Source organism: Budorcas taxicolor, chromosome 9, assembly GCF_023091745.1.
Source record: "Budorcas taxicolor isolate Tak-1 chromosome 9, Takin1.1, whole genome shotgun sequence".
In the NCBI taxonomy this organism is placed as follows: domain Eukaryota; kingdom Metazoa; phylum Chordata; class Mammalia; order Artiodactyla; family Bovidae; genus Budorcas; species Budorcas taxicolor.
The window spans coordinates 82978166-82994161 of NC_068918.1; the positions used below are offsets into that span (position 1 = coordinate 82978166).

Genomic DNA, 15996 nt, shown 5'->3' on the forward strand with positions numbered 1-15996 from the left:
CATCAGGTGTTTCTAAATGGTGGTGCCGTTGAATGGATTTCCTGGTGATACCTGGATCTGTCTTTGCTTCTCTTTTTCTGATATCTTGTGCTGTCTTTCTCCCTACCCAATTCTTCCCTCTCACTATTTGTCCATCTTTAGGTATTGACATACCTAATAGATGCCTATAGCTTCAACAAACAAAAGTAATTTTAAAATACAGATCCCATTTCTAAGAAATGTATCATTTAGTTAGAAAGCAGGCCTCATAAGCATGAAACTAATGAATATTCTAGAATGATGTAAATTAGGGCATAGTCATCACATGCTGCGAGGGATCAGGGGTTGAGCTTGTGCTGTGATTTTGAGGAGGTGGAGGAAACTTCCTGGAAGAATAGGGCTTTAAAAAATTGGCAAGAGATGTGTAAGTATGAAAGCTAAACCCTATTGGGAAGAGAGTGTGGCACACAGTAGGACAGTTTGGTGGTATAGTTGACCCTTGACTAACACAAGGGTTGTGGGCTCTGACCCTCTGGGAGTCGAAAATTCACATATAACTTATAGTTGGCCCTCTGTTTTCAACTAACCACAGTCATATAGTACTGTAGTATTTACTTAAAATCTATGTGTAAGTGGACCTGTGCAGTTCAAATCCTTATTGTTCAAGGGTCACATGTAGGAGTAACAGAGTGGTGGCTTGGGTCTCCTGAGCACACGGGAGCCGAGATGTGGGCTGGAAAGGGATGAAGAGATGGAGGTTTGGTGGGGCAGGGACTGGTGTAGCTTTTTCAGGGTCTGTGAGATAACACTGGGATGTAAGCCTCTAGACCTAAGGGAGGAACATGGGTTTTTACATTGTGATGAAAGCATGATGAATGCATCCTCTTTGGAAGATTAATCTGGCAGTGGCTTGGATAGGAGTCAGAATGACCCTGCTCTGCATGTGCAGCTATGAAGGTCTGGACCAGAGTAGCAAGACAGAAGTGTAACAATTTATATGGAAGATGTTCCTCCAAATGCATCATTTTCGATAATTTTATAGAATATTACAAATAGTTTCCTATGCATCTGAATTGAAATGTTCCTCAAACAGAAGATTTATTTATAGTGTGGCATGTGGGATCTTAGTTCCCCAGTCATGGATTGAACCTGTGCCCCTTGCAGAGGAAAGTCTTAACCCTTGGATGGTCAAGGAAGTTCCAAAATACGCTCTTTATTTAACGAGTGACTGCTAGCAAACTACAAACTAGAACATATTGAACTGAAAAGGAAGTTGAAGCTGCCAAGGAGAACGGTGGGAGTGGAAGGTTTTGGGGGTTTTGACAAGGCCGCATGTGCGGGGGACAGACACATCTCTGCCCTTGGCCGCCGCCTCCCTAGAGCCTGGCCCGGCGCATGTCTGGGAAGAGTCTGGCCCTGGGGCAGGCCCTGACCTCCCAGCTTGCTGTCTGGGGCAGGCAGGGATGTGATGCTGTGTCCCAATTCACACGACAAGTGAAAAAGCCTGAGAAGGAGGAGAAAGGTTTTCTTCACACCATGTCTCCCTCGTGGTCCTGAATTTCCAGGATCCAAAAGCCACGATAGTCTGTCTGTCATCAGAGATGCAGCTCGTGGGCTCAAGTGCCCCAGTTAGACTCTCATGCTGATTGTAGTGGGAGAAGGTATGGTTTTAACTGGCTCGCTAACATTTAAAGCCATACTTTAGTCTCCTGGACACCCAGCTTAGAGTTTTCAGGTCCTTATGTGTTGTCAAATGTTTAGGTCCAGGGAGAGGAAAGGGAAATTGGGCAACATTGAGCTGGTCCTGGCGTTTTTTTTGTTTTTGTTTTTTTTTGCCTCTTGTTTTCTTTGTCTGTGGCCACAAGAAGTCCAAGCAAACATTTTTTTTTTTAATTTAAATTTTCATTAACTTTTAAATTTTTCATTAATTAAAACTAAATTTTCATTAATTATTTTCATTGTTGGTAAATGCTTCATTTATGATGTCAAATAAATGCTTCATTTATGATGTTTTTTTCTTGGGAGAGGGGAATTACTTTCATATGCCCCCCTACACAGATCCAAGGGTCTCTGGTGGTTGGATGGCCTGGAGAGGAACTTTTTTAAAGAATTATGGTAATTATAACTTGTGACCCATGTGCATTCTTCGGCAGAATCATTGCATGAGTATTTAAAGCACTGTGCTAATACTACTGATTTTTCATTTTGGTTTTCCCTTCTCCCACCCCCCGCCCCCTTGCTCTCACCCCTTCCCCCACACCCTTCCCTTGATCCCTTCCCCTGCACACAGTCACCTTCTCATATTATGCTGCTGAATTTCTGGTAAGAAACAATTGGGTTGATCTTTAGGCATTCCACCTGAAAATATTCTCCTTATCAGACCCACAGTTTTTAAGGTTGTAATTTATTCATGTTTTCCCAGAGGGCTTTGCAGCAGGTAACGTGAGCTACATTTGCTGTGCCCACTGTTCTTAACTCACTTGCTAGATGGTAGTAAAAAAAACTATTTTTCTCTATACTTGCAGGCACAGAGTATGAAGCATTAATCAGGGGGAAGCAGGCACGTGCTTAGGATTACTTTTATGAGATGGTTTTGGACTAGAGAATGTTCTATGACATATAAAGGCAAAAGTATTTACAAATCCAGTCAATAAGAACACGATCTCCTAAATATCCCAGAAATATATAGTTTTCTCTAAAATGCCTTTTAAGAACTTCTTTAAAAGAGCGGTGGTTTATCCAATTACCATTGAAAACTCTCAACCTCACTGTTTTATTTTATATACAAGGAAATAATTTATTTATGCAGCACTTTTCCCCGGAGATCCCAAGAACCCCAGATCTAGTCAACTTGTCACCTAATGAGAGCTGAACTGAGAGTGTACGTTACATCATGCGAGAGAAAGTCTCTGGAACAGGTTTTCTTTGAAGAGCTTTGGTTGGAGGAGCTCCTTGTCAGTTCCCTTTTCAGATAAAGTCACTATTGCAGTAATAACAGCCGAGTTTCAAGCCGTCATGTGGGGACATGCTTGGCTTAGAAGAGACCATCATGTGCTCTTGTCCGCAGGCCTTTTGGTGCCTCTTTGGGGCGGGATGACGCCACTTGCATTTGGGCACGTCCAGTTGGGAGCAGACTGTCCACAAGGCAGTTCCTTTTGAAGTTCTGAGGGAGGAAGAGCTGTAAATTGGGTCCAGTTAGTACTTGATTTTCCTTTCCATTTATTATTTTAAACAAGTGAATAAAACCTCCCCACCCTTAGGCGATCTTGGCCTCCTCCCGGATGGCTCCCTCTTCTGATCCTGACTCTCTCTGGGCCTTTCTCACCGCCTGGGGTCAGTTAGGAGCAGGGAGGTGATAACCCTGGAAGGAGCAAACTGTCAGCTGGTGGGTTTGGGACTGCACTGGGTTTTGTGAACCATGGGCTTTGTTTTCAATATTTGCTTAGTTTTTTTATTTAAAAATATTGATTTATTTATGGCTGGGCTGGGTCTTCATTGCTGTGCAGGCTTTGCTCTGGTTGCAGAGCAGGGCCCACTCTCTAGTTGTGGTGCGAGGCCTGCTCATTGTGGTGCCTTCTCTTGTTGCAGAGCACGTGGGCTCAGTAGTTGCTGCTCACGGGCTCTAGAGCACAGGCTCAGTAGTTGTGGCACAGGGGCTTAGTTGCTCTGCAGCGTGTGGTATCTTCCTGGACCAGGGATCGAACCTCTGTCTCCTGCATCGGCAGGCAGACTTTTCACCACTAAGCCACTAGGCAAGCCCTTGCGTAAAGTTGTAAAATCAAAAAAGAGGATGGATTGAGCTCAGACTACTGGAAACGGCAGTGAAGGGAACAAAAAGAACAAAACCTTGAGGAAAATATGATCTAGGGGGTGTAGCGTGGAAGCAATACGGGGAACAAAGCATTGGAGTGTGTTTGTGAAGGGGGTCTGAGGGAGAAAAGGCCAGATTACCAGGGGCCAGGCAGCACAAGGCATCCTGCAGCAGGCCGGAGGGGTGGCACGTAGAAGAAGCGCTGAGGACGGAAAGTTAACATCCAGTTAGTTCAGACTCTGGGCCAGGTGAGCGTGCGAACTGGGATTTTGAAGAAGACACTGTCTTTGCCCTCAGGGTGCTCCTAGTCAAGCAGGGTGATAGACAGCTGAGTACATAATTTTGACATAATAGAATGAATTCAGAGCAGATGATATTCCAGAGTGTTGTGAAAGACACACGCGGAGTTCAGCCTCCTATGTAGTCAGGGAGGACTTCCTGGAGGAGCGATGCCTGAACTGCCTCTCAAAGAATGAGGAGTTAATCAGGAGAGGAATAGCAAAAGGAATTCCAGGCCAGGGGTTGGCGTGAGCCAAGGCAGAGTGCTCTGAAATGATGTGGTCATCCTGGCAGTTTGAATTTTCAGCACATGTTGGGTAGGTGGTGGGAGGTGAGGTGTAGCAGAACTCTCTTCTCTCTTCTCTCTAAGGCTGCAGAGGCTGCTGGTTTTGCTCTTCCTCAGGTGCTTGGGCCACACAAGGCCAGAGTGGTTTGCATCTAACAAGAGAATCTGACCATCAGATTCCCGGGATTAAAAATTGCGCGGTAGTTCCCTGTTGCTTCCAAGATAAAGTCCCTGATGACATCTCTCCTCCTTGACCTTTAGCTGCAACATCAAGCTTCCTGTGGGTTCTACTTCTTTCTTTGGATTTTCCCTCAGGCAGAGAGGACCCACGTGGACCACATGGCTACTTGCAGACTGCCCCGTCCCCTCCCCTATCATTGGACTCATCCCTGCTTGACTGTGATGAAGGGTTTAGCTCCTCCAAGGAGCTGCCCTTGACCGCCCTCCCCACCCCTCCATCAGGGACCCCTACTATGCGCCGATAATTTTCAGGGTTGCTCTTTGTCTCACACACTGTTCTGTAATTATCCCTTTGAGTATAAGGTCGCTCCTAGAATAAAATAAGAGCTCCTAAGGGATGAGTAACTGCCCCTCCCCCACCATCTGTTTCCCTGGTACTTGGTTCCGGGTAGATCGTGGACAGCCCTCTGTCTCCTTTCCTCTTCCCTGGGCTGGTCCCCACCCCAGCCCCTTACCAGCTCCTGGCTCCTTTGCTTCGGGCTTCGCTCTTTGATTCACCAGTGAGCATCTCCTTTCATGTCTCACTCTTCATCCTCATGGTTTCCAAGGCTACCGCTCAGGACTCCTCAGGCCGGGATCCTGTGTGAGTCTACAGTCACTCCACATGGTCAGGGTGTCTGTATCACCCATCTGATGGTGAGTGTGTACAGGGTGTCTGTATCACCATCTGATGGTGAGTGTGTACAGGGTGTCTGTATCACCCATCTGATGGTGAGTGTGTAGACGCTGGGACAGATGAAGGAAACGGTCCAGTGTCATCACATGGTGTCAAGCGTCCAAGCTTGAACACAGATCTGCGCTTCTAATGGGATCCAGCCTCGCAAAAAGATTTGTGAATCTGGGTGCGCTTTGCTGGCTAAGGAGCCAGCTGATGCACAGTTTTGTGGCAAGTAGAAATTAATCTTTAATTTGCTTGTTTTCTTAACTTGAATGTTTCAGCGGGATATGATGGGAAATATATTTATTATGAATGCATTTGGCAAGTGAATTTGATGGCATGTGAATATCTGAAAGGGAAAAATAAAACATAACCAACGTTCTAAACCAGTAGCTGGTTGCTCTACCTACCAGTTAACTCAAGTGTTTTCTGTGTTACTAGCTGGGTTCTTCTGTGGAGATCAGTTTTAGTGCTTGGAAAATATTGTATGGGAGTTTTTCAACTTACTGCCAAAAAAGGAAAAATGAATTATCTTTTAGGACCAACTTAGAAAGGGACAAATGACCGAATACTGTGATCAGATGGCTAAACGGTAGAAAATATTTTTCTAGGAGTGTCGGGTGTGGCAGGAATGTACTTGTCATCTTTTTAATGCATCACTTATTCATCTGTTATTTTTAGCATTAGCCTTCATCTCCTTTCCCTCCCACTTTCTAGAGTGGACCATAGCCTTTCTGAGCTCATCAAATAAACATAGATACAATGCAAAAATTTCCTCTTTATGGCTAATGTGTTTGTGTCAGTGCTTAATAATGGGAGTTTTCCTCAATTTTTTATTAATAATTTTTCTTTTAAAAATGAAAGATAAAACTTCCTTTGCATTCATATTAATTTTGTGTTCTGTGCTAAGAAATGAAAGCTCAAGCTACATAGCAGTTGAGTTTTAATTTTCATGTCCAGATGAAATAAAAAAATGTCTAGGTGCAATAGAATGTAGAAAGAAGGGGGAAACTGTCTTGGTTTAAGGGAACTGATTTGGGGCATTTTCATTTTTGATCATATTAGGAAAAAAATCTCTAGAAATTCCCTGATAAATGTAAGATTGGGTAATGTTAGTGTTTTCATAATGATGAAACTTTCTGAGGTAGCATGTATGATAGATACAAAACTGTCTTCTGTTTCTTTCATTTCAAAAGAATGTATCTTTATCTCATCCTTTGAGGGATAAAGGGATAAAGAACATGTTTTCCTTTTAGTTAATGTTACTTTAAATTTGGACCAAACTTGAATATCAAGGCTGGTAGGAAATTGAGAGGCAAGATGTTCGCCCAAATGAGAGAGTACAGATAGTCTTACGGCTTCTCTGTAGAACACCTGGGGATTTGTGGGGAGAAACATAGTTGATGATTAGATGAAAATTTAAATGAAAGTTGCACAGTAATTACTAGACAGTGCACGACACCAGCCTTAAGAGCAAGAAGACCTGGGCTCAGGGGCTGTGTTCTAAGTGCTCTATGGAAGCCTGTTCCCACGTGTTGTTCCCATTAGGATCAGCTTTGGGCCTTGGCCAGCCTGGAAGGGCAGCTTATTGTGTGACCCTGGTCAAGTCACCTCCTTCCTGAGCCTCAGTGTCCTCTGCTGAGGAATGCCTGTGTCCACTGGCATTCCCGGTATTACAAGATCTGTATTAGCTCATGGGTCTGGTGTTTGCACTTCTCTCTTCTCTCCAATTAACCCAAGCACTTGAATCCATGTCCTCACCAGACTTTTACCTGCATATTATCCCATGTCCTTCTCTACAACTGCAGTGAGCCTATGGAGAGAAAAATCACTGTTACTTATCCAGGCTCAGATCCTCATTTAACCTCTCTGATTCTGTCCATAAAGAACCACGACCTTTAAAACAAGATAAATATTGTCCTTACTCATGCACTAGATGTGTGACTAATGATGGCTTACTCTGCCACAGAGCACTTCAGGAATGAAGGTGGTGTTAGTCAGGGTTTTCCAGAGAAACAGGACCAATACGATGTGCAAAAAATATATTCATAAAGAGAGTCATTATAAGGAATTGGCTCATGTGAGTACAGAGATGGGCAGGTCCCAAGATCTGTGGTGAGTCAGCCAGCTACGGACCTAGAAGAGTGGACAGGGTGGTTCGCATCTGAAGCCTGGCAGGCCTGAGACCCAGGATGAGCCAGTATTTCAGTTCTAGTCATCAAAAGCCAGGAAAGGAGCTGGCACCCCAGTTTGGAGGCCCATCACAGAAAAGGGATTCTGCCTTGCTTGGGGAGGGTCAGACCTTTTGTTCTAGCCAGGCCTTCAGCTGATTGGACGAGGCCCACCCACATGAGGGAGGGCAGTCTGCTTTACTCAGTCTATCCACTTAAGTGTTGAACTCATCCCTGAACTCTCTCAGAGAAAAACTAAGATTAGTGCTTGACCACACATCTGGGCACCTTGTGGCCCAGTCAAGTTGATGCATAGAATTAACCATCACTACTAAGTTTAGGTTAAAAATGCTCTCTATAGCATGCAGTATTGATTGAGATACTAGTTCTCTTGAAACATAGTCACAGATATTAACGAAATTCTTGATCTTTGTAGGATCTGCTTTGGGCTCTTGGAGTCTCCCAGCCCCTTCTTTTCTTTCAACAAATCTAAGCATCAGAATGCATATTCCTCCTGTGAACTTACCTGCATTTTGTCCCAGGGTTTTGAGCAGAGAAGTCTGGGTGTGCTAAAGATTACAAAATGTTTCTGACAGAAATTGGAGATTCCCTGTGTATTGTTTAGGATAGAGCTGTCTTTTCTTTCCAGTGATGCTTTGATGTGTGGTTATTTAAATACATTCAGTGATGCCTTTTAAAAAAAGCTTTGTAAACTGCAGAAGTCAGTGATAATATGAGATTGTCATCTTCCCTGATCTATAGTGTTTGACCTGGACCTGGGTTTTATTTTATTTGCTATTTTGTCTTTTTGTTCCTCTGTGGATGCTATGGGCTTCTGTATTGTCTGGTACCCAATAACTCACTGGTTTCTTTTCCTTTCATATCTCCACTCTCTCCAGAACCCCTAAGAAGTATCTCATTAGCTGTTTCACATGGAGTTATAAATGAGAGATAGGCTTGAATACATTACCCAACCTAGAAATATCTGCATGTTATTAAAAGACAAAAGAATGTGTCTACAATTGCAGATTTTCAGGTATTAGCTTGTAAAGATATTTGTGAGACAGAACTGGGAGTGTAGTTTTTGCTGGGTATTATAGTTTTCAGTCGGTGTAGTTTGTGGTTGCATAATACCCATCCATTGCTGCTGGAATATAGAATTCTCTAATATGGTAAGACTACAGAGAGATTTGCTGTTCAATTTGATCTGCCATGTTAGTCTGAAACAGTGGTCCTCACTCAGGCTGGGTACCAGAATTGCTAGAGATGCTTTTAAATTAAATGTCTGCTTTTCTGGGCCTCATACCTAATGAGTAGGCTCATCAAGTAAAAACCTGGGCATTTTTGGTTTTAAAAGCCATCAGGTCATACTGGTATTGATTCAAGGCTGATGTCAGTGGGCTATTACATCACTAGCAAGGTCATACAGTGTCGTCAGTGAAGTTAGATTAGAGATTGAGATTTTTCAGTGCACTCTGGGAGATTCTGTTGTTTTGCTTACAAACAAGGATAAATCAACAAATTACTTGTTTAGATCTTGTAGCCATAATATTTCTTGCCTGTAGAAAGGTGTGCAGTGATCTTCCTAAGAAATGGATAAAGAAAACTTCAGTTCAGTTCAGTCGCTCAGTTGTGTCCAACTCTTTGCGACCCCATGAATTGCAGCACACCAGGCCTCCCTGTCCATCACCAACTCCCGGAGTTCACTCAGACTCACGTTCATCGAGTCAGTGATGCCATCCAGCCATCTCATCCTCTGTCGTCCCCTTTTCCTCCTGCCCCCAACCCCTCCCAGCATCAGAGTCTTTTCCAGTGAGTCAACTCTTCGCATGAGGTGGCCAAAGTATTGGAGTTTCAGCTTTAGCATCAGTCCTTCCAAAGAACACCCAGGACTGATCTCCTTTAGAATGGACTGGTTGGATCTCCTTGCAGTCCAAGGGACTCTCCAATACCACAGTTCAAAAGCATCAATTCTCCGGTGCTCAGCTTTCTTCACAGTCTAACTCTCACATCCATACATGACCACAGGAAAAACCATAGCCTTGACTAGGTGGACCTTTGTTGGCAAAGTAATGTCTCTGCTTTTGAATATGCTGTCTAGGTTGGTCATAACTTTCCTTCCAAGGAGTAAGTGTCTTTTAGACGGACCCTAAAGAGCACCCAGAATTTGTTCTGTCTTTTCTCTGGAGATGGAGGCAAACAGAGTGTTCATTTTCAGAGATCTTTCAAAATACCATTTATTCAGGATCAGGGATTGACCTGGAAAGTGTACTGTGAAAGGTTAGGATCTGTTTGGGTGCAGAGCTTGGCAAAACTGGAAATGCAGTTGCTGCAAATGAAATGACACAGCTCTCATAGGAAATCGTTGTTAAGACTTCACTACAGACCTTCCCTTGAATTTCGAGATTCCTCTGAACACTCTTTGAAGCCAAACTTCTTATTCTGTTCTGAGTCTCTGTGTTGGCAACTTCCTAGAGCCTTTCTTTTCCTGTTCATTTATGTTTAAATGAAGGTAATGCTTACATATAATATACTTTGACATCCTTGGAAGAAGGGAGAGTGGCCCCCCAGAGTTTGCATTTCTTTATCAATTTATGAATTCAGTTTTGAAGAATACATAGAAAGTTTTATATTGTAAATAATTATATGTGTCTTTAAACATTTTTTAAAATTTATTTTTGGCTGTGCTGAGTCGTCACTGATGCACGGGTTTGTTTGTTTGGTTTTCCCTCTCTAGTTGTGGAGAGCAAGGGCAACTCTCTAGTTGGGATACATGAGCTTCTCATTGTGGTGACTTCTGTTGTTGCAGAGCACAGATTCCAGGGTGTGCGGGCTTTAGTAGTCATTCCCAGGCCCAATAGGTGTGGCACATGGGTTTTTGCTGCTCCGAGGCATATGGGATCTTTCTGGATCAGGGATTGAACCTGTGTCTCTTGAACTGGCAGGCAAATTCATTACCACTGAGCCACCAGGGAAGCCCTGTGTGTTAGTCACTCAGTCATGTCTGACTCTTTGCAACCCCATGGACTGTAGCCCACCAGGCTCCTCTGTCCATGGAGATTTTCCAGGCAGGAATACTGGAGTGGGTTCCCATTCCCTCCTCCAGGAGATCTTCATGACCCAGGGGTTGAACCCAAGTCTCCCGCATTGCAGGCAGTCTCTTTACCAACTGAGCCACCGGGGAAGACCTTGGCCCAGTTATATGCCACTATATATCTATATTTACTGCAACTTCTTTATCCATTCCTCTGTTGATGGACATTTAAGTTGCTTCTATGTCTTGGCTATTGTGAACAGTGCTGCAATGAATATTAGGGTGCATGTATCTTTTGGAACTGTGCTTTCCTTGGGAAGAAAATACAAAAAAGAGATGATGTATGCATATATATGGGTGATTCACTTTGCTGTACAGCAGAAACTAACACAACATGAAGCAACTATGGAGTGAAGTGTTAATCACTCACTTGTGTCTGACTCTTTGCGACCCTGTGGACTGTAGCTCGCCAGACTCCTCTGTCCATGGGATTCTCCAGACAAGAATACTGGAGTGGGTTGCCACTTCCTCCTCCAGGGAAGCCCTGTAAGTGTCTTAATAAAGACGTGTAAATGGTGATTCTTCCCCAGTATACTTAAAGTAGGAGTAAAAGCTCTGTTTGTCTTTATGCCTGAAGTTCATCTGCTCTTTCTTGTTTCACGAGTCATTCTGAGAATGTACAGAAATGTGCAATCACTGCCTCCATTCATCCCGCATCTCTTTGTGTGCAATTCAGTTAATCTGGTTTAAGATCAGAGACTGTGAATGTAAACGTAGCAAAGTAAAGTAACTGACTTACAGTTGGGCATTCTGCCTTAAGCCAGCATGGTTTTCAGCGCTGGAGTTCTCCAAAGGTCATGCCATGGCACCATATTGGGACCACTGGTTTGGTCCCAATGTATCCTGATGTAGAACAGTGCTGCCTGACCCCATTGGTTTTGGCGGGAGGGCTTGAGATGGGGCAAGCAGGGAAGGCTCATTTGAGCCATGCAATACCATCTAAATGATTTTTTCCTTAAAGTTTGTGAAAGGAGTCACATTTTCAATTAGACCTGTGAAAACGCCTCATTTTTATTTAAATTAATCCTATTCTTGCTTAAACAGATCCAGCAATGGGAGCAGAACCTGGAGAAGTTTCACATGGATCTGTTCAGGATGCGCTGCTATCTGGCCAGCCTGCAGGGCGGGGAGTTGCCGAACCCCAAGAGCCTCCTTGCTGCCGCCAGCCGCCCCTCCAAGCTGGCCCTGGGCCGGCTGGGCATCTTGTCAGTTTCCTCTTTCCACGCTCTGGTAAGTTTCCAAGGAAAGGCGGTTCAGCGGCATGCAGGAAGCGCTGCGGAAGCTCACCTTTCTCCAGCTGGTTGACACGCGGCTCTGCTGTGACTTAACCCAGTAACTGACCAGGGCCACCCAGGGACCCGGTGCTGGGGGAGGGAGGGTTGGCGTCCTGCTGTTGAGTGTCAGCTTCTCTGCTGCTCGTTCTTGGAATCCAGCTTCCCAGGTGGTGCGATGGGAAGAATCTGCCTGTAAAACAGGAGACACAGGAAATGCGGGTTCAATCCCCAGGTCGGGAAGATCCCCTGGAGAAGGAAATGGCAACCCACTCCAGTATTCTTGCCTGGGAAATCCCGTGGACAGACGACCCAGGGCTAAAGTCCATGGGGTCACAAAGAGTCAGACACGACTGAGCATGCAAGCAAGTACCCAGCTACTAAGTATTCCCATCTGCATCTGCCCTTCTGTCTGTTCCACCTTGTATAGTCAGGAAGGTGGAATCCCTGAGGAATAGGGACAGTGGTGTGAAGAATCGAAGGGCTGATTGAAAGTGCTTAGATCTTCTGCCGAGAGTTCCACTGGGTTTTGTGAGATCATTTCTGCATGGGTGGCTTCCGTGGACAGCATTGGGTCAGTCTGGGGTCTGAAGGTGGTTCTGCCAACCCTGCTGCCCACCCTGGAGAGATGTGACTGTGGAAGCTAGACTTACGTTATCTAGATAAGAGATGTCTGGTGAATGTGCCTCTGTTATGTCAGACTTGGAGTAACTCTGGGGACTGGTCAGAACACCTGGCTGCTCAGATGGTAGAAAAGCTGCCTGGAGCGAGGGAGACCTGGGTTGGATCTCTGGGTCAGGAAGATCCCCTGGAGGAGGAAATGGCAACCCACTCCAGTATTCTTGCCTGGACAATTCCATGGCCAGAGGAACCTGGTGGGCTACAGTCCCTGGGGTAGCAAATAGCAGCTGAGCAACTAACATTCATAGCAAGCAGGGCTTCTTCCTGTTAGGACCGAACGCACTTTATGATGTTTCTAAACTGTGTTTTAAATCAGATATGTTCTAGAGATGACTCTGCCCTTCGGAAAAGAACTCTCTCACTGACTCAGCGGGGGAGACACAAGAAGGGGTTGTTTTCTTCATTAAAAGGCCTGGACACACTTGCTAGAAAAGGGAAGGAGAAAAGACCGTCTATAACTCAGGTGAGTTGCTCGGCATGGGAGGGACAGTAGACCAAGCGGGAAATCCATGATATGCTGTGAATCATAAATGTTCACCAGCCTTCAGAATGAGATCAAAGTTGCTTCAAAGGGATGCAGTCTCAGCATTAACTTTTTTCCCCCGAAAGAAAACACTCAAGTTGCTCACTCTCTTTTTGGCACTCCCAAAGAGGTATTCACACCTTACACCTGCAGCACATGGGAACGCAAAGGTAAGACTCATCAGAAAAGCATCTGTACTCGTCATTGCCTTTGGGAGTAATTGTCATAGACTTTCTGTTATAACCAACGTGTAAAGTTAATAATAGAATAGCAGCAACTGAATTCTGTTGATAGTGCCAGACCCTTTGCTAATTTCATCTGTATGACACGAAGTAGGCGTTGTGTCATCACTTATTACAGATGAGAAGCCAGAGACAGGGAGAGGTGAAGTCACTTCCTTTCCTTGTTCCTGAGGCAGCTGAGAGTCAAGGCTGAGGCTTGGTCTACCTGGATCCTACAACACTGGACCATTGTTGCTACCTATTATCCTAGAAAGAGGATGAGTGGCTATTTAAACATGCCAAGTAAAAATAGCCTGAGCACGTATTGTTGAAAGGTGGCCCATGGATAGTGAATTGTTTTTGGAATGTTTTGATTACTCATGTCGGAAATATTTCCTAATGCTGCTAATACAGTATGTGATGATGATTTTTTATGTTGCTGAGCAGTATGTTTTAGGATTATTATTTTTTGTAAGACTATTGGAAAGATAAATGATCACAAAATTAACTCGTCATTTAAGTGAATGGGGAAAATGGGATGAAGTCCAAGGAAGTTCTGGTTTTTATTTCTGACAGATAGCTGTTATTCTGAATATGCTGGCAGAGAAGGTCACATTTTATGAACTTTATTTTCTAATTTTATATGGATATACACATTTAACTTATGAAACAGGTGAATAGCAGGGAGAGAATTAGCTTCTATGACCTATCTATAACCCTAAAGCAATAAAGGTGGAAGTAGTAGGAAGTGGATTGGTTGATTGAAAGATAGCAAAAATACATGCAACCCTTTACTTGGCCACTGTTTTTGTATGCTCACAATCAGCAATGATATCATGTTGAAACTTTGTGATTCTATTTGTACTTCAATTGTGAAATTAATAATTTGTTGGTTATAAATGAAAACATTTCTTCATTATAGATTATGGTTAACTATACACCATTGGCTAATGCTGGGCTCATCTTTTTGAATTCAACTTCTATGAAGTTTAAATAATGTCTTTGAAGCAAATTCTCATTTTAATCAAGATAGCAAATTCTATATAATTAAATGACAACAATAAATATCATGGTAATTTGCTTATAAAATGTTGACATTTAGCTAATATGATATAAGCTTAATATGGTCTTTACCCCATCATATATGGTAAACGTCCTTAATGTAAAATTTTATGAGAAGCAAAAGCCTTTGTGTGAACATTTTTGTTTTAAAAAGATACGAAGCTAATTGTAGTGTTGGTATTTATATAACTCCAGGATGTCTGGCTCTAGGTGAGTGACCATACCTCGTGGTTATTTGGGTCAGTAAGACTTTTTGTACAGGTTTTCTGTGTAATTCTTGCCATCTCTGCTTAATATCTGTTTCTATTAGGTCCATACCATTTCTGACCTTTATTGTGCCCATCTTTGCGTGAAATGTTCCCTTGGCATCTATAATTTTCTTGAAGAAATATCTAGTCTTTCCCATTCTGTTGTTTTCCTCTATTTCTTTGCATTGTTCACTTAACCTTTTAAAACAATTTATTGTAATTGGAGGATAATTACAATATTGTGATGGTTTTTTGCCATACGTTGATATGAATCAGCCATGGGTGCAAATGTGTCCCCTGCCTTGAATCTGCTCCCACCTGCCTCTCCGCCTCATCCCTCCAGGTTGTCCCAGAGCACAGGCTTTGAGTGCCCTGCTTCATGCGCTGAGCTTGCACTGGTTATCTATTTTATATATGGTAATGTACATGTTTCAGTGTTAGTCTCTCAAATCTTTCTTATCTCTCCTTGCTGTTCTTTGGAACTCTGCATTCAGATGGGTATATCTTTCCTTTTCTCTTTTGCTTTTCACTTCTCTTCTTTTCAAAGCTATTTGTAAGGCCTCCTCAGACAATCATTATGATTTTGCATTTCTTCTTCTTGAGGATGGTTTTGATCACTGCCTCCTGTGTAGTGTTAGGAAATGTACAATGTAAAGTCAAGTGGGCCTCAGGAAGCATTACTACAAACAAAGCTAGTGGAGGTAATGGAATTACAGCTGAGTTATTTCAAATCCTAAAAGATGATGCTGTTAAGAGCTGCGCTCAATATGCCAGCAAATTTGGAAATTCAGCATTGGCCACAGGACTGGGAAAGAACAGTTTTCATTCCAATTCCAAAGAAGGACAATGCCAAAGAATGTTCAAACTACCACACAATTGCATTATTTCACACGCTAGAAAGGTCATGCTTAAAATTCTCCAGGCCAGGCTTCAATAGTACACGAACCGAGAACTTCCAGACATAAAAACTGGATTTAGAAAGGGCAGAGGAACCAGAGATCAAATTGCCAACATCTGTGGGATCATAGGAAAAGCAAGGGAATTTCAGGAGAACATCTTCTTCTGCTTCATTGGCTGCGCTAAAGCCTTTGACTATGTGGATCACAACAGACTCTGGAAAACTCTTTAAAGAGATGGGAATACCAGACCACCTTACCTGCCTCTTGAGAAACCTGTATGTAGGTCAAGAAGCAACAGTTAGAACTGGACATGGAACAATGAACTGGTTCCAAATTGGGAAAGGAGTATGTCAAGACTGTATATTGTCACCCTGCTTATTTAACTTAAATGCAGAGTACATTATGCGAAATGCAAAACTGGATGAAGCACAAGCTGGAAACAAGATTGCTGGGAGAAATATCAATAACCTGAGACATCCCTGTGACACCATCCTTACGGCAGAAAGTGAAGAGGAACTAAAGAGCCTCTTGAAGGTGAAAGAGGAGACTGAAAAAACTGGCTTAAAACTCAAC

The 15996-nt window shown here is 43.4% G+C and overlaps 1 protein-coding gene across 9 annotated transcripts in view; it reads left to right on the forward strand.

The window, feature by feature from the left end:
• The window catches only part of TIAM2 (TIAM Rac1 associated GEF 2), a 238380-nt gene that overhangs the window by 131260 nt on the left and 91124 nt on the right, over positions 1–15996 (forward strand). For all 9 annotated transcript variants that reach the window (XM_052645856.1, XM_052645853.1, XM_052645854.1 and 6 more), the window contains 2 exons: positions 11563–11748; positions 12787–12933. In XM_052645856.1, the coding sequence (XP_052501816.1) occupies positions 11563–11748; positions 12787–12933 (333 nt within the window). The remainder of the gene's footprint in view (positions 1–11562; positions 11749–12786; positions 12934–15996) is intronic.